We start from the raw sequence: 19,547 nt of genomic DNA, 5'->3' as shown, positions 1-19,547 counted from the left end.
TGTGTCCCTGGCTTTGGAGCCAAGAATGACACAACACTAAGTCAGATCTGCTCAAGTCACACCATTTGTTTTTTGTTTGTCTGCTTTGGTCTTTTGCTGTGTGTGTGCATACACGCACGTGCATGCGTGTGCATGTATGTGTGCACATGTAGATGAATGTGCACATGGACGATTGAAGTTCATGTCGGGTGTCCTCCTTCCTTGCTTTTCACTATATTTAAGGAGGCAGGGTCTCTTTCTGAACCCAGAGTAGGTCAATGCCTGCTGGTCTAGGTGGCCTAGCCAGGCCATTCTGCCTTCTATATCAGAGTTCTCGTCTAAGGGCCAGATCACAAAGGCTTTCCCCACTGAGCCAACTACTTCCACAGCCTACGTATTTGTTCTTTGTGGTTTCTGTTTACCTTCAGTCCTCATTGGACAAGTGATTTCCAGTCATCTAAAGAAAGAGCTGGGTAAAAGTGAATAGTATATTCTTATCAATGCAAGTTTCTTTCAAGGAAACTCTAAGTCCAGTCTTAACCCAACCATAAAAACAAAATTTTCGAAGAACTCAGTTCATCCTTGTCTCAGTTTCATTTCTGTTATGATAAACGCCATGGCCAGAAGTAATGCGGGGAGGAAAGGGTTCACATGGCTTCCATTTCTGGGTCGTAACCCATCACTGAAGGAAGCTAGGGATGAAAAGAAGTGGACGCCATGGAGAAGCTGCTTAGTGAGTCACTTGTTCCCTGGTTTCTGCTCAGCTCACTTTCTTACACAGCCCAGGTCTGTCCATTGAGGATGGTACTGACCATTCCCACAGAACCAACCATTGAGAAAACGCCTCACAGATGTGACACAGGCGAATCTTATTTGAGCAAACCCTAAATGGAGACTCCTTCAGATATCTCTAGGCTGTGCACGTTGACAGCTGAAGCTGACCAGGACAATTATATTTTCTTATTAAGAAGCCCCCTTGTAGACTTCTGTTAAAACCATGCCAAAAAAATTATTAATATTATTTTTTTGAGACAGGATCTGATTATGTGGCATACGATAGCTTTGAACTCACTATGTGTGTCAGACTGCCCTGAACTCTCAGTCCTCACGTCATGGGATCCCAAGTGCTGGGTTTATGCCATTTTAAATAAGTTCAATTAATTGACTAACAATTCTCAATTAGCCGTCTATTAGACATTAAAATATTTGAATTAGCTATGTAAAGATACTCGATTTTATCTGACATTGCTCAGGTCTGTCCAGGATAGTCCTGGCTTAGGAGGCATTCCCACGTCTCTCCCTGCTTGTTTTCAATCCATGTCCTGTTCTGAAAGCCAGCTCCTGACCTGTTAAGAGACTCTGGCTCTTGGCTCTCAGGATGTTTCTAGCTAGGAAGCTCCCCACAACTCCTCCCTTGGAATTATACTACCCACTCCCACGAAGCCCCACTGGGTACTGGCACCCTGCACACACCCGCTATTGTAACAACCCGGCATTGGAGAGTCCTTGTTACAAATGTATCAAGTGCCTCCTACTGCCCAGTTGACTGCGGTAAAAACATGCGCTCACTCTTTCTTGTGATAGCTAAAGTTAGCTCAAGACCATGAGGAGCAAGTATCCAGTAAGTCTGCTAAATGAATGGCAGACACGAAGCCCCACCAGTGTTTCCCTTGGAAGGAAAATTCCATCTAGGAAAACAGCTTGGAGAAATCTGTGAGATTACCAGAGGCATCGGGCTCAAACCTCTCTCTCATCCCAGGGGAAAGCCACGGGGAATGAGTAAGGCCCCTAAAGCTGGAACCATAAATTCCACAAGTCGAATCTAAGGACTCAAGTGAGAAGAACAGCAAATCGATGCCCCGGCATGGAGATGGAGACAAGATCTTTCACAGCAGTGGAAAAACGAGAGGCTCTTAGATTACTTCAGGACACTTTTAAAAATAGCTTATCTACTGGTAACCTGATACATTTTAGCCTGTAAAACTGGGCTTTCAGAACACTGTTAATACTAAAAACTTTCTATTTAAGAATTTTTGGGTACATATCCATATGCATGTAAACACAGGAATATTATTCATATACCACTTTAAGTATGCATGTAATATTTATCCACATTACACATATTTGAAGGAACTTTAAAACGTGCCTCAGTAATGTAAGTAATTTCTGTGTACTGATCCCTGAGGTGCTTGGGACTCCTTTCAGTTATACTTGTAACACGCCTGGAAATGCTTATAAGGGCAATACAAAAATTTCTAATTATGAATATAATTCATCACTGAGCTCATAAACACTGATGAATTTCCTTAGAAATTACCTACATATCATCTGAATGATTGTATACGACGGGCCCTGAATGTGCCACATAGCTTCCCAGACAGTGGCACTGCAACTGACTATAAGCACATTGATAGTATAGATTTAGAGAATTCCAAAATATATAAAGAAATATAAACGTTAGGCCTACAACATGTAACTGATTGTGCATGACTTTTAAATTGAGTATAGAAGAAATTTTATTACATGGAAATCACTATTTTGATCTATTATTACTACAGATGTGTAAGGTCTGAAATGAACCCACACGTTTATGACATATTTAGGACTTATGTACATGATTAGATGTGCCCCTCATGCCATCCCTGTCGACAGGGGGGTGCCAGTGCCCTTTACGTCACAAACACTCACACAAATGAACAATCACGAGATCCATAAATCCATTTCTGGAAATTGTTTCAACTATAACTTTCCTAGTTACCACACACTGAACACAGGTAGGTAAGGGTTGATTACTACATTGTTTTAACCCCTTTCACACCAGAAAGCTTCCAGTATCAAAATATGTAGTAACCAAACTTCCCAATTAAGTTTCTAAGCAATAAACTATAATTTCTCTAACTATACTGGTTCACTGCCAATGCTACGCTACATTTTTATGTTAAAATCACCACCCAGAGAGAGAGCTTACGAAGGTACTTAGTAGGTTATAAACTCAGGTCTTCATCTCTCTCTCTTCCCTGACCCATCTCCTCGATCCTGTTCTACTTCCCATCACCGAAAGTGAAATCCAGGATTCAAACCCATGCTCTAAGTTGTACACGCCGGTCTGCACACATGCAGGAAAATCGGAGTGTGTGCTAAGTCAGATGCTAGGTCTAACCCAAGGAGTTCAACCCCAGTTATTCTGTCTTCCGAATGTCAATACTGAATGTCCCATTCTCTAGCCAACTCTCTAATACTCCCTGCCTGGTCCCTTTTTACCAGTTCTACTGAACCCGCACTGTAATTGGTCCGACAGAAAAGATAAGGAAATAGGGAATCTATGTCAGATTTGTTATTCAGAAAAATAGACTTTTTTCCTTCCTATAATAAAAAATAATTTCATCGATGCTAGATCTCTTCTCCCTTGAAGAGAGTGAAAACCTACTGGAACTATGGATCCTGCTGTGGTCCTTCATTGCCTAATCGTAGTATTTGAAATTAGTATTTATTTCTAACAAAAGGATACTCCTAATACAGATAAACTAGAAACCATTATTCCTCTTTATTTTGACTTTTCAGTGCTTTAATAAATAGAACACATTAATTCTGGTTAAGATCCATGAAGGTCCCTGCTATGCTATAGTTTCAAACAATTGTTCTTGTCAAATTATAATCATAAAAAGAGCTGTTTCATCCTGACTGTGAAACACGGTTAATATGACTATGCTGACAGATTGATAAAGCCATTTAAACACTCACTTCTCTCATTGCACTAGCAAGCTTTTTCCGGTAAACATGTGCTTTTGGCTTGTGCATAAAATTCTGTGGGCCATACTGTTAAAAGGAGAAGCAATCTAAACTCTAACTGGGCAGTTTCCTACATCTACACAGGACTGCACACCTACACAGGACTGCAGACCTACACAGGGCTACACACATACACAGGGCTGCACACCTACACAGGGCTACACACCTATACAGGGCTGCACACCTACACAGGGCTGCAAGCTACACAGGGCTGCACACCTACACAGGGCTGCACACCTACACAAGGCTGCACACCTACACAGGGCTGCACACCTACACAGAGCTACACACCTACATAGAGCTACACACATACACAGGGCTGCAGACCTATATAAGCTTACACACCTACACAAAGCTACTCACTTACACAAGGCCACACACACAAGGCTGCACACCTACACAAGGCTGCACACCCACAGAAGCTTAAATGAGGCTTGCTGAAGAAAAATTGACAAGCTTATGACCAGAAAACCCTCTGTGGTATGGTGAACCGCAGTGGGCTCCACTGTAGACACTGACAGGCACTGTAGAACAGGAGCTGCTCAGGAAGACGACCTTCTTCTACCAATGGCTGCTCTAAGAGGGAGGGTGCAGGTAGTGGAGGACCAGGATGTGACTACCTCATGCCAGCAACCTCAGCTCCTAGATAAACCTAGGTCTCATTCACAGAACAGGATCTTTCTTTCTGTAGAGTATTCTCTTTGGAAATGCATACAAGTCGCTAATTGATTCACACACACACATATACATATATTTTTATATATACATATTTATGAAAATTAAAAAGAATAGATAGCAAAACTGCTACCATGTCATTAAAAGGTGTATTGTTATTGGGTATTTTATTAAAAGGCGTATTGTTACTCTACATTTTCATTAAAGGGCATATTGTTCCTGGATATTTTGCAAAGGAACTTTTACTTGTCAGCCTAAAGCCCTTAGAAGAAACATTTTTCAGATATAATTTTTCATTAGCTATTTCAAAATTAAACATAGATTATTTACGTCAAATGTTAAATCTTAATTATTTCCTTTCAGCCACTAATAATGATCTCCTACTACCAGTCAGAGCTTAGGAAATTGGACACATTTCTGTCTTAAACTGAGCAGACATAACTATAGGGTATTTCTGTCACAACAGAGTAATAACTTAATGTATTAAAAATCCATACATAAATAATTTATTAAAAAATGTTTCAGGACTGCCAAGTCAGCTCAGGGTTAAAGGTGATGCTGCCAGCCCTGAGAGGTGAGTTTGATCTCTAAAATCCACATGGTAAGAAAGAAAGTCAATTTATTCCATCAAGCTGCCCTTTGACCTCCACACACGTGTGTTTGCTAACACACACATACATACACACCATGAATACACAGAATGTAATAAAAAGTCTTTATAATGTTACCAATTACTCATAGCACTTTTAGTACCAATGACTACCAGTAAGGAGCATGAACAAAGTATTTTAAAATGTTGAATTTCACTTTTTAAATTATTGGCTTCCAAGACGTAACCTTTCCCACTTCTAAAAGCACCTGTCACAGTTGTGCGCTCTGATTAAAGCCACGCTTGTAAGTTACGTTGCTACAGTTGCTAGGAGACACTTACCAATGGAGAACTGGAGGACGGATGCTGTTGTCGTGTTCAGGTATGTGGTAGTCTAGAGAGAAAACATGCAAGAATCAGACCAGGAAGACAAGAGAGGGACAAGCTTGGAGGGAGAGCCGCCGAGAGCAGCTGCACATTCTCAGCCCTATGCTAGAGCACAGACAGATTCCTTACCCTCTTTGGGAGCAAACTTCGAGACCCCAACTTATGCATATACAGTGAACTTCTCAGAGTGCCACAGACATAATTCTCCAGGTTGTCCTGAAAAGACTTTTAATAGAACTGTACACAGCCCATCACCTCCCTCTAAGAGCCAAAGAGAATCTCACAAAAAGGCAACCAGAGCTTGGAGATAAGAGTAAACGACTAGACAAAGATCATTTGTAAAAGCAAATAGTGGGGCAGTGGTCTGATCTATGACTCAGGATAAGGACACTTGGTAACCTGAACCTGAGTCCAAGCTTAGGCCTCGGTTGATGCAAGGAGGGCACTTACTCTAACAAGTTGTCCTTCGACTTTACCTCTGTGCTGTGGCATCTCCATATCCTACCCCTACATGCACAAAACAAACGCATATACCCAGAAAGATTCTTTATTTAAAGTAAATAGAACCAAACAGCTATTTTCAATGCCATAATCTTTGGGGAGTGATAAAAATATTCCAAAACTGATCATGATAATAACTGTACAGTTTTGTAATTGAATTATAGAACCTATGAGCATTTCTTAAAATGAGAGAGGGAGAGAAGAGGAAGAAGGGGGAGGAGGAGCGTGAAGAAAGAGGGAGGGTGGAGGACGAGGAGGGAGAGGGAGAGACATGGTGAGTAAGGGTCTGGAAAGAGCCCCGCCACACTTCTGTTGAATCTCAGTGTCATGAGTGTCATCGATAAATTCTTCACTTTGGAAGGAGAAATGACATGCATAAATTGTGTGTAAAATTATTTATTCTTTGGAGTAGGCACACCTCCCTAATGAGATGAAAGTTAAGTTCTCATTTAGCTGGGTTCCTGATCCCCCTAGGCTGAAGTCTGGAAGCCTCACAAGACCCCCACTCTTGGAAATGGCCACTCGGTGAATGCATGCTCAGCACGGCAGCGTAGCATGCTGTCTTACTTCTGCCTCTTTCTGATCCGACACCCTTAAGCAACGCATGAGTGTAAAAATCCAGTGGAGAGGCAGCCAGGGTAAGAGGGAACCGCCTGGGACATTTCCTAAGCCCTCCAGCCACAGAGTCAGTGCGAGCTCCCACTTTATGCCGGATATAAATCACTGGTGTAGACGATAAAGGGCATTCTAGCTGTCTTCACTCTGGATCTACCCATCATGCTCAGCTCCCTGCTTCCTGTCTTCTTCCTTCCACCAGAGACATCAGAGAAAAATGAACAATAAAATACTTTGGAAGGAAATCTGCTTTTCCCCCACAGCTTTTAAAGTAAGTTTAACTCTCTGCCCTCATGGATTTCCCCTTGGACAATTTTATATTAAAATCTAAAGGTGTGCACAACCAACAGAGGACTTGCTATGTTTGTATCCCAGGCTGACATCAAACTCACCAACCCTCTGCCCTCTCTGCCTCATGCTGATCACAGATTTCTATGTGAATAACGATTAATCCCACACAGCAACTCAAAACCAACCAACTGTGACATCAAACCTAATAATGAACACACTGGGCTACAGAAACAATTCATGCTGATGAAATAAAATACATTGTTTCAGTTTTTACTTAACTGAAGAATTTACAGGAATAAAAATTCTGGCATTGTAAGATACTTTTATTTCCCGTTGCCAATATTTTCAGAAATATTACTGAATGGAACACCTCCTAAAGTAGTCAGTGATTCTCAGCTCAATTAACTATGGTAAAATTAATTTTATTTTAAGGACTACAGATAATTAATTCAGTCAAGGAATGTTATTTAAAGAATACTAGCAAATTTTTTTTCAGAAAGTATTTCACTACCAGAGTCATATTTGTCTGCACGTATTATAACACCTTGTGAGGCTTGAATTATAAGCACCTATCATTTTAATTTGCATCTAATTAATTCGGTTAGTGATCTAGTTTCGACTGAAAACTCAATTCATCAATGTTCTGAACTGCATATCCTTAATAGACTAACTGTATCTATGGCCACAAAAGGAGTATTCAAGCAGAAAAAAGTAAGAACTCGTTGCAAAGTTAATTGGCTTCCACATTTTGATAAGTAAATCTTCAAGTTGCTCATAGAGGGGGTTACCGCTTCACCGTGGAAGCTAACCTTCTGACAACTTTTAGAGTTAGTGACTTCGAAAGACAATGTGTGACACAGAGGTGAAAAAGAGACCTGCAGAGGTGGCTGTGGGCAGCAAAGGGGCTGCCACCAGGCATGCTGGAGGCAGAGCAACTGAGTCAGGACCTCAGGAAATAAGCTTCTCTTCCTTTGCAGGGCTGTGAAATGAATGCAGTCCTCACATCAGAAAGGAGGAGCCAATCAAAGCAGCAGAGTCTCTCCAGCCACGCACTGGTGGTGAGAGGCTCACTGTTTTAATTTAGAAAGCTCAGTGATGCATTAATTCCAGATCTTACCTTCTCAAGCAACGGCTACACCTAGATTAAATGAGAGCAACTACTCTGGAGTCATTTGGCGTGAATTACATTTAAAACGAGTGAAGTTACCAGTGCGTTCTTTAGAAAAAAAAATCCACCAAGGTTCATGTATTGTTAGGAAGGTAAGTTGTAAAGCAGTGTCTGCCATCAGAAACCCTTGACTTGCAGACAGAGAATAATAATGGTGACCAGATCAAGGCTTCATATGAGGGCTCGGAAGGTCACAATTTGTTCAGATGTGACATGTATTGTGTATATATGATACACAGAATCATATGTGCACTTCAATCCTTCCGATCACAGCGACTCCAATGCTGCCACTTTCAACAGAGCTTATCACCTCTCCCAACTTTGAGATATCGAAATAGTGCAGACGGTATCTCAAACTTTCATCTGAACTAGAGAATAATGGAAACGTTTGTCGACAAAGAGTACCATAAGTAAGTACCATAAGATGTACCGCGGTAGCCTATACTTACCAACTCTCGAGGACCATATGGCTCACAGAAGGTGACAGCGTTGCCATGCATGATGGTGCCACACTGTTCTCCAGTGTCACAGTTACTGCATTCAGCCCTGAAGGAACACAGAAGGCACTCTCAGTCTCAGGAGGAGGCAGTACATGCTGGGTCTTGCTCCCACAGTTATTCAACCTATTGGCACTGCACGGGACAGTCATGGCGCACTGAACTCTGACAAGATTCAGAAGGCGCAAAGCCAGAAAGGCTTCAGTATAAACCTTAGTTCTTTCAGTCATGTGTAGCCGTGGGAAATTCCCTAAATCTCCCAAAGTCTCAGTTTCCTCATGAATAAAATGATGGTAGCCTACTGAGCTCGAACAGCCGTTGTGACAATTTAATGGTGCACTATCTAGAAACTGACAGTGCAGAAGCAGTCTCGTAACAGGCTTTAATAACGGAGCACGGTCTTGCCAACAGTTATATAGAAGAAACAGAAGCCCAATGGACATGAACGAGAACAGTTTCAAGGGTTAAAAATAAGCAAAGCAATATCCTCTTACATAATGAATAACAATAATAATAATACTACACATTATCTATAAAGGAAATGTGTCTCACGAGTAGTTTGCGTTTTGGTCAGTGCAAAAGTTCTAAATAAGTATGCCCAAGCAAACTTACACTTACACATTCCACTATGTTAAAAATGATGGCACCAGATGTATTTATTTGATGTGGAAAGAATATTTTCAAAGACCTTCACATTCCAGGTGCCAAACGCGTGGAAAGGGCACCCTGCCCTTTGCTTGGCAGATCACTGTGTTATCTCTCTCTATTGTTTATGCTTTCGGGGAGGGAACAGAAGCTCCCTTCCAGACAGGAAGACAGAGTATGAGGAGAGATCACATGGCCCCTGAGGGCGAGAGGCAGAAGCACAGTGAGAATAAACTTGGCAGACGGATCTAAGTACCCTCTTCCTCACTTTACCATCTAGGGCAAACAGCAGCTATTCCAGCATTCTCAGCCATGCCCACACTACAAGATCAGAGTTGCCAGTTATCTTTAATATTTTCAAAGAAACAGAAAAGAATTTCTAATAAGGATTTATGGTGTAGTTCACTGTATCATAAATCTTAGCGGGAAGTCAGAATCGTTTCTTGATTACTATGTATGATACAAGAGTATAATAAAATGTCCTTGACGTTAGAAGAAACACAGTAGCTTTGGAAGTGCAAGGAACCAAATTTGTATTCATTTTTGCATGTTTATTTACTATGTGTAGTATTCATGAATGCTGGTTGAATAAATAATTAAATGTACTTCAAGTTTGTAAGCAGAATTATTCTCAAGGACTGAAGTCCTAAGAAAACCTCTCACAATACTGTATGGCACATACTATACATGAGTTATTAGTTTATTATTATAAATAATGTTATTATTAATTGGCTCCTACAAAACTGGTATATTTGATTCCCTTCTCCATGACACAGAGTATGTTATATGAATTAATTCCTATTGTTTTTTAATTTTAAAAATGGAGTATAAAAGAAGCATAAAGGAGTAGCATAAACATTTTATTGGGTGAGGGCTGAGAAGATGACTCAGCAGTTAAAAGCACCCACATAGTAGCTCACAATCATCTATAACTCCAGTCCCAGGGAATCTGATGCTCTCTTCTGGCACACTCATGGTACACAGACATACATCCAGACAAAACATCCATACATATAATAATTAATGGGCTTTTTATATTTGTGGTAGATGAGGATTATTTAAAAATTATCATTATGAAATACCTTGAGAGGAACATTAAACATCCAACTTGACAGAGGATAAAAAGTATTCAAAACTATAATGGCTGTCTGCTAAGGAGCAGCCTCAGCTTGGAGAGGGTTCCTGAGGAAGGGGTGCTTGGGAACGGCGAAAAGAAGACTCAAAGTCATATAGCTTTATAGTCTGCTTGAGATGACTCCCTAGACAGTGCTGTATAGGTAGCTCTTGGCTCTGTAGTTTGCTTGTGACAGCTTTCTGCTTGAAACAGCTCCTTGCTAGAGACTGTTCTCTTATGCTAGGAAAAAAGTTCTGAAAGACCTGTGTTCGCTCTCCAAATTTCTCCAAACAGCTCAACTCTTGCTAGAAAAAATTCTAAAAGAGAATTGCTAGAGCTCTCTGCTAGCTCATCTCATGTAGACAAAGTCCAGTCTTTTATTTACATATCAACTCAATCATTACCCAGGTTCCCTTCTGATTATCCCATTAATTAGCATTTTATGATCTTAGCCCCTTGATTCTTAGAAAAAGACAGCAAAGACACTTAAAAAAAAAAAAAAAACCATGGCAAATGAATTAGAGATCTGCCTGCCTTTGTAAGCATAAGCAATAAACTTAGCTGGGTGGGATCCCGTACTGAGATTATCATTTTCACCATGCCTGAACCTAAACTCACTCTGTCCCAGGCTGACCTTGAAGTAAGGAATCTACTTGCCTTTTAAGCACAAACAATAAACTTGACTAGGTGGGAACTTGCCCTGTAATCACCATTCCCAAAACACCTCTTTATCTCCTTCCTTAATATGTTTCTGACAAGCTGGCTCATAGTGAAGCTGCCCCTGTTCTTTTGGATCTGTGAAGCCCCTCATATAATTAATATTGCATCCTTATATTTTGCATAGCTGAGAAATTATACATTCTTGAACTCATGTTTTCAGGGTTCTTTCCCACAGCCTTAAGTGCTGTCCTGAAGGTCATAACGTCTACAATTTTTCTAAGGACATTAGACATACCCTTGCCTCCCAGACTTGTGCTGTCTTTGATTATCATGGCAGAGAGGACACTCCAGAGAAAGAGGAACATGAAGCAAAATATACAAAAAACCTTAAGTTTAGCAATTGCAATACCGGAGGCCCATGTACTGCTGGCTGTGTTCCAGGGGTAGGAAACCATGTTAACACTGTCTCTTCTACATGGCCATGTATGACTCTGTGCTATCTGCTACCAGCTTCTAGGACAGTTGTTCTCAACCTTCCTAATTCTGTGACCCTTTAATACAGTTCCTCATGTTGTAGTGACCCTCAACCATAAAATTATTTTTATTGCTACTTCATAACTGTAATTTTGCTACTATTATGAATTATAAATATCTGATATTTCCAATGGTCTTAGGCAACCCTTGTGAAAGGGTTTATTTGACTCTCAAAGGGCGTTGGAACCTACAGGTTGAGAACCACTGCTCTAGAAACACTTCGCTAAGAATATCACTATTCATATGAATCTGAGGTTGGATACTTGAATTTCTATAGTAACTATTTATATATGTTCACCAGGAGTTCCCACTCAATCACATATAAGGAAAACAGTATTTAAATAAAGCATGCATTTCAGGTCTCCTCTATGACTTTGGTTGAGTAAGTATAGGGCAGAATCTGTATATCAATATATTGCTTAGAGGCAATGCTGATGTAGAAGGCCTAACAGCCTAGAGTTAGCCAATTAGTGACTAGACAAGAGGTGTGAAGTGTGTTTGGAGGATCAATTCTACTTTGTAGAATAATGGGTGAAGAGGATGCAGAGAGAGGTATCGCTGCTCCTTTCCCAAGTGGCTCGACAACTCTTCCTGACCTTCCTGTTCATATAATCAGAATTAAATATATATGAAAGGCATGCTTCCCTGTTTAGACACTTCCAAGTGCCAGCTATCATTCACAGGGTTGTTGCCTAGAGGAACACAGCTTCCCCAAGGTTTGATTGGATAAATTAGTGGGCTTCCTGCCAACACTTTTAAACATCCTTCGCTTGATTTTTCTCACAATCTGACTGCGTTTGTCAACATAAATTATTTTAATTTTCCCTGTGTGCCTATCCCTCGGGGTGGTCAGATCTGGCCCTTCTCTCAGCTGCTCCTCCCCCCCCCACTGGTGTGGTTTACTCTCTTGTCATTTATTAATGCATACCTCTGTTACCACCACATAAAGGACGTGCCAGCACCGTGCTTAGCTTTAGCAGTGGAATGGCTAACCGACACAAGGATTTTTTTTTTAAGCAGTTTGCATTCTATATGGAAAAGCAGAAGAGTTAACAGGTCCCATATAGGTAGGACACCCATGCGATGGTAGTGACTGCAGTATTTAACATAGGCGAGTCCCCTAAAGTGTATTTAAAGGTGTCAAGCTCTCTCTGGGGCAAAGAGGTTACTGTCTTCATTTTTGCTAATAAGAACAATGACCGTCAAAGACAAAAAGGACATTCAAAGTTAAACAGCCATCAGGTTGAAGCATTACAATTTGAACCAAACTACTGTAACATACCACACAGTTACTCTGTCCTTATAATAGCAATATACATGGGCTGGTGGGACCACTTCAACAGTAGGAAAGGAAGAGAAGGTTTCTAAGGAAGGTAGCTGCTTACCTGGTTCTAAGTGAGAACTAGAAATCAAGTAAGCAAGAAGGTGAGTTCAATATGTGTAGGGAATAAAGTACACAGAAATTATGACCCATAAGCTGAACTTTTAGTTCAGTGGGTCACTATGGCTGGAATCATACAGGAACACATAGAGAAAGATAGAAAACCGCAGCCTTAGAAAGTAGAAGGTTATATACACCACTGCCTGGGTGACTGACAGGGACTACGCTACGGAAATCATAAACAAACCCTCGATCACATGAAACTATTGTCCTCTAATATTTTAATTCTTACTTAGAGATACTAAAGTTGAAGTGTAGAGATTGTTATTGTTCAAGGCTGCACAACTACATGTGAGGTCTGGTACCACAGAGGGCAAGACAGACCATTAGTTCACGCTGAGGGAAAAACTCGGGAGTTCCTCAGAAGAGAATTGGGATCCATTCCTGAAGGACAATGTTGGATTTTAAAACTCTACAGATGTAAATAGACATATAAACTCGAAGAATAATTCCTGGCTGGCTAAGGCTTTCAAAACAGCTCCTAAGGGTTACATGTTCCTTCCTCCTTTCTCAAAAAAAAAAAAAAAAAAACAAACAAACAAAAAAAACAAACAAACAAACAAAAAAAACAACCAATCCCCTGGATGTCTGAAATTATAATTCTTCTTCAAGTTTTCAAGAACTGGGGTTAAATTTCGTGATAAGTAGCCCCAAAGTTATGGGGGCTCAGAGAGGGAAAATAAAAGGTGCCGTTTGCTGTGACATTTGAATCTATGGCCTCACAGATTAACCCTCATAGCTGGGTTTCTTCCTCTGCTCTCCTTCTGAGGAAAATGATGGGCTTTGTGGAGTTAGGCAGAGCAGTCTTCCAGATGTGTGGGAAGGAGGAAGTTTTACATAATCTCAGTTAAACAGGCTTTTGTTTCTCAATTTAAAAAGGAATGTGACCTCCCAGGCTAAGGATTAGAAATGAATTCTCTCTCTACAGGAATGGCAAAACCGTGGAATGTTTCTCTAATCTAAGAGACCCTTTCTCCTTTCTCCTATCTCCCCAGCTTGGAAAAGTTGCCCATAAGAATTTAACAGGGACTGTGATGCATTTCTACGAACTGTTCACATCAAAATACATTCCATCATGAGCAACATGATTAAAACATGGAAATGCATGCAATTTTCAAAGATAGCACGATAAGGCTGGAACTTATTAATCCTTCTCTGGGCCCTAATTACTGCATGCTTAGGCTCCAAGGGAGTTTCTTCCATTATTGGGGTTCACAGATGATGCTGTTAAAGGGGACCTGCAGCGCCACTGAAATTCATCACTCTGCATCTGATAAACAATAAAACAGGTCCAGAATTCGGGTTGCAGAGTGGACCCTGAATCCAGCCAGCGTGTGTTGCAAAGAGTGCTTGCCATTTTCACTGGCAGTGTGTTTGATTTATTTTGAAATCCTGTAATGATTGTTCTTAAAGTTATTTTTTTTTCATTTATTAGATAAAGAGAATCGGTTTCACTAATGAAATCCTATAAAAATCAGGCGATGAAATGGATTTCGTGGACAAACACTGGGTTAATTCAGAGGGACTGGCAGGGGTAAGAATGAGGCTCTGTGCAGCGCCTCTGGCTGCTAGATATCCTTGGATAAGTCATCAAAACCTGTTTTATGTTGACACTTTCACTTCCCCCTCTCTCCTCCCCCTTCGATCCTTTGCTATAAAATATGAAACATTCAGTAAATATGAAGGCTATCCAAAAAAAACCATGCAGGCGCTAGATATGATTAGGAGAGATGAAGACGCTCTTTGATTGGGTATTGCTTTTACTGTAATCAACTCTGAGGCAGCTTCTAAATTGGAGTGTCTGTCTGTCTGTCTGTCTGTCTGTCTGTCTCTGTCTGTCTCGCTCTCTCTTTAAAATAAAGCAAAAACAAAAGTAACCTTTAGGTGTTCATGTTTTCATCTTGAAACAAAGAATTTTATACAATGCACATTTGACTATAGAGTTCACTTCCAAAAGTATAATTATGTCATTTATTTTGATTTTCAAATTGTTAGGCACCATGACACACTCAGCCACCAATCAGCAGGCGGGAGAGTCAGGACTGCCACATGGATCAGGAGACAGAGACCCACGCACTGCAGTGACCAGAAGGGCCTTTGGGACCCAGGAAAGAGGGGGAGCACTAACGAAAGAATTGAGCTCTTTTGCAAGTTGCAGAATTATGAATGGCTGGTGCTGACATCATCCTGACAGCAGCAAATAAATAACCGGAATATCATTTCCTTGGGCCGCCAAATGATGTGACTCATCCCTCTGTCAGGTCAGAGGGAAACTGCCCACTCTTTGGTCAGGCACTGGAACGAGTTAGTCACCTGGAAATTCACTGACAATCACCTATCATTAGATTCTCTTTTGAGATACATGACCTTTGTCCCCAAGGGCACTGCGTTATCTGTCTCTAATTTATTATATCTGAGGAGGTCAATCCTACAGTCAGCCCCACGAAGAAGCGTTCTGCCAGTTGGTGAACCAGAATGGACTGTTCACTAGCATTTTAGTACAGAGACATTAAAATAATTTTAATATTTGTTTTACTCAGAAAAGGTTCATTAAAACTGGCAAAAAAGAAAGTTATTATTATAGTCCTTTAGTGCAAAGGTAATGTGTCTCTGTCCCACTATAGTCCACACTGTGTGCTGACAGAGGCAGACGAGATTCCACAGGCCATTTGCTAGTCAGAGATCGCAATGCTACCTGGATCTCCCCATCCAGTTACCGCAACCATTGGCCTTATCTTATTTTGTCTTTTGTTTTGTTTCGTTTTGGTAAGGCCTTGCTCTATACCTCTCATAGACCTATGACTTGCTGTGTAGCTCAGGCTAGCCTGGCCTAACTTCTGACACTCCTCCTGCCTCTGCTGGAATGACAGGAATGCGTGTGTACCGCGTATGAGTCCACTTTCTAACCAATGTTTTATACCCAAGAGAGTATGGCCAATTATTTGGGAGTTACGCACGTAACCATGCTGAAGTAGTTAAGAATCAAGCTTTTAAAAGTAAATTTCAAAAAGCATTCAGTTTTCTTTGTAAAATATAGAATGGCTTTAGAAAACCAGCGAGGAACATTTGCTCTATAGGAATAATCTCACCTTCAATTATCACCTGCCTTTTTTTCTAAGGAGGTAACATGCCTTAAAGGTGAAAATGACAAAATCCATTTATAGCTCATTCTTTCTCATTACTTCTCACCGTGGAAGGCAAGAGAAGTCTTCTGATTTCACTAGGGAGTTGAAAAAAAAAAAGATCTCTTCTTCATTAACAGGGACAGTGACAAAAAGGTTAAAAATAACCCCTCTTAAAAATCCTACTACCGCAGCTGCGTTCTCATCTCCTACTATGGGAAAGTCTACAACTTTGTACAGCTTGAAGAAATATTTTCTCACTTGCTTCGGATGCACTTGACATTTAATTCCACTGAGTGAGCCCTTGTTTCTGTCATCTCAAACACAGATTAAAAAAGGAAGTAATAAGTCTCCGGATTGATACCTTATTGTATTAGTGGGATACCTCCTGGTTAACCTTTCTATTGTAGAGAAAGGCTGTCCCTAGAGCAATTACATCATGGTAAAAAATAAAATAATCAGAGGAAGGGATTAAATGCAAAAGAAGAGCCAGGGGTTTTGCAATAAAAGGAAAAGGTTATTAATGAAAGAAATTGAAGATGGAATGACAACAGGAAGAAGCCAGGAAGAAGGGAATAACAGGGAAACATGCAGAAGTCTCAAGTCAGATCACGATACTGTTCTAAAGTGTCCAAAGATAAGATTATAACTCTCTAACACTAAAATACAGCAGAGGTTCTGGCAAGGGTATGCCGACAAAGAATATGCTTTCCTTCCTTTTGTCGTCTGTTCACAATCCTTCTGACTCACCGAGTCTGTAAAAGCTGTATATGGTGTTTACTCTCTCCTGCCAGCACCACTGACCTCTAACCTCACTGCCCCAGGACTGCTGGAGACTGAGCAAATTCTGTCAGGCAAACTGAGTAAGATAATTTCGCCCGATTTATTTCCTTGTGGTGGCTGTTGTTTTTTCCGGTTATCTTGAAACTCCACTTGTATTGTACTTCTCACACCTGGCAGAGACCCCTTGTTTTGTCTTTACGGAGTGATGGGCCTTGTACATGTTGGTGAACCACGACATGGTGAAACCACGGGCCTGGGCTTGCCCTATGCTGGCTAAGAGCCCAGTGATGTCACCCCAACACCTTGGTGGTTTTATATTCTGTATCCAAACAACACTTTCCTTAGTGGGAAGGTACTGTAAAATACCAAATCACCGTTTTGTTCTATCTGATATTAATGGCTTCAACAAACTAAGCAGATGTAGTGGAGTCCGTGACCGTTTAGCTGTAAACATTGAGATTTTATGGATCTAGCTCAGAGGCCTTCCCACACGATAGGGACCGAGACAACCTCTGCCTTTTTCTCGATGCTCTCCATCCCAATGGGCATCGCGATGTGCTCAGCAGAGAGGCATCTTTGGAGGAGCGGCTCCCAATGCCGTCTGGGCCACGGGACACATTTTGCTGTTTTATTGTCTATTGCCATGCTGGAGGGAAAACACCTGCCATGCCCTCTTGCCATCTATCATTGCGTTCTGTAGCAGCCCTAGACTTCCCACAAGAGCATCCAGGATATTATAGCCCCGATGCCTTCTGCGGTCCCCAGAAAACGAGTTTTCATGGGAGAACGGTTGGCAAAACAAAGATTCCTCCTTGTCTTTACCATCGACTGGAGGAAAAAGGTACTTCTAGCTCAACTCAATCATTTTAAAGAATTCACTTACCTTTGTTTCTCCCTTTCTCCCTCCCTCCTTCTCTCTCACTGTAAACTAGAAACATACATTTTACATTACTCTCCTTCCGGCTTTCTTTTATTGTTTTAGTCACGATTACTGTGTGTAGGTGTGAACGTCACCCTGCACATATGGAGGTCAGAGGACGTGTCTGTGTGGCTATCTCTTCTTCCACCTCTACGTGGTTTCTGGGAATGAAATGTAGGTCACTAGGTGTTGTGTGGCAATCAGTGTTACCTGCTGAGCTGTCCTGCCAACACATTGTTATTTTTTAAAACTGGGATCTATTCATACAACTGAAATGCATACAGCTCTGTTTTTAACAAAAACGCACGTCTATCCTCCATACGTCTTCTCAGGATCATAACCACCTCACAACGGCGATCTCGCATCCGTCTGTTTCATGAAAGAATCCCATGAGTATCAGTGTGAAGTACTTGTGGTTTCTTGAGATACAGGGATTCAAATCTAAAGCCATGTGTGTGCTAAATAAATGCTTTACCTCTGAGTTAATCTACAGCCCTACAGATCTGAGCTTTCAAATCTTCCTTTAAGTTTAATTTAGTCATATGAAATTTCCACCCTCTCGTGGGGGTGGGGTTCGGAGGGTTGTTTCTGCATGGTGAAGGCATTGTGGACCCCTCTATCAGTGGCCATGCAGCTGTCCTGAACACGTGTGCTGATGGGGACAGTCAGTGGCATAATGGGCTCCCTTTGCTCTAGGAGCATGTGCTCTCTCTCTCTCTCCCTCTCCCTCTCTCTCTCTCTCTCTCTCTCTCTCTCTCTCTCTCTCTCTCACACACACACACACACACACACACACACACACACAAACACACTCCCCTACCTCTGAATTCAGTGACACTTATGAATTGCGAGGGTATTGCTGTCATTCAGAGGTAGGCCTACATGTGGTCCAGCATTCAGGCAAAGGGAAATGAAGTCTTTCTCAAGTTTGATTTGCCTGCTTGCTTTCTCCACTCCTTAAACTAAACAACCAGAAGTGGGTGGGAGAGATAAAGAGCTATGAGAGCCTCTGGGGACAAGGAACTCCAGGGGGCAGGACAACAGTTGCATGGAGTACAGGAGGTGTCCTGGAGACACCTTTTCGCTGGTGAGGGGAGTTTCCAAGCATGAGCAGGAATAGAAGCAGCCACTGCCCAGGAATCACCAAAGACTAGAGCTGACCCGGGAGGATCTGGTGGGCATATGCAGAAACATGTCTGTCAGGGCACCAGAGGGACATCCCTACTTGTCACCTGCCACTGTACTAATATGACTCCTGAAACTTATCTAAAATCTACACAAATGGAGAGAGTGAACCAGAATTGTATGAAATTAAGGCTTAATGGGCAAAGAGAAAAACAGATAAATAGGATAACGGAAGAATAAAGAAAGCTTTACCTGGGGGTTGGGGATTTAACAAAGTGGTAGAGTGCTTGCCTAGCAAGCGCAAGGCCCTGGGTTCAGTCCCCAGCTCCAAAAAGAAAGAAAGAAAAAAAAAGAAAGCTTTACCTGTCTGATATCTAAATTTGTGACTAAGATTCGTAACTACACTGTGTTTGTATAAATAGTTTCTGGGACAGAGAAACTACTACCATAGTCAGTAGCTCTCCATGAGGAGGGAAAGGACTTACTGTTGTTTATATTCTTTTTTTGTGTGCTTTTTTTCAAAAACATATTTCATATTTCCTTTTATTATATAAATATCAGTTTAATCTTTTACTGTAAGAATATAAATGTTATTGATCTCACAAAATAAAAGGATCACTTTTAAAATCAGTTCAAATCTTTGTCATTTAGCATACGGTTCACTCACAAAATGTTCAAGCACAAAATGTTTCTTAATTACATGCCATGGCCAT

At 41.1% G+C, this 19,547-nt stretch overlaps 1 protein-coding gene across 7 annotated transcripts in view; it reads right to left on the bottom strand.

Moving 5' to 3' along the window:
• The window catches only part of Reln (reelin), a 420,816-nt gene that overhangs the window by 202,422 nt on the left and 198,847 nt on the right, over positions 1-19,547 (bottom strand). For all 7 annotated transcript variants that reach the window (XM_087655993.1, XM_087655991.1, XM_087655994.1 and 4 more), the window contains 2 exon segments: positions 8,444-8,540; positions 5,375-5,426 (listed from right to left, as the gene is read on the bottom strand). In XM_087655993.1, coding sequence (XP_087512119.1) covers positions 5,375-5,426; positions 8,444-8,540 — 149 coding nt within the window.

Source organism: Rattus norvegicus, chromosome 4 (genome assembly GCF_021556685.1).
Source record: "Rattus norvegicus strain SHRSP/BbbUtx chromosome 4, alternate assembly SHRSP_T2T, whole genome shotgun sequence".
NCBI classification, from domain to species: Eukaryota; Metazoa; Chordata; class Mammalia; order Rodentia; family Muridae; genus Rattus; species Rattus norvegicus.
This window is presented reverse-complemented; position numbering and strand designations above follow the sequence as displayed.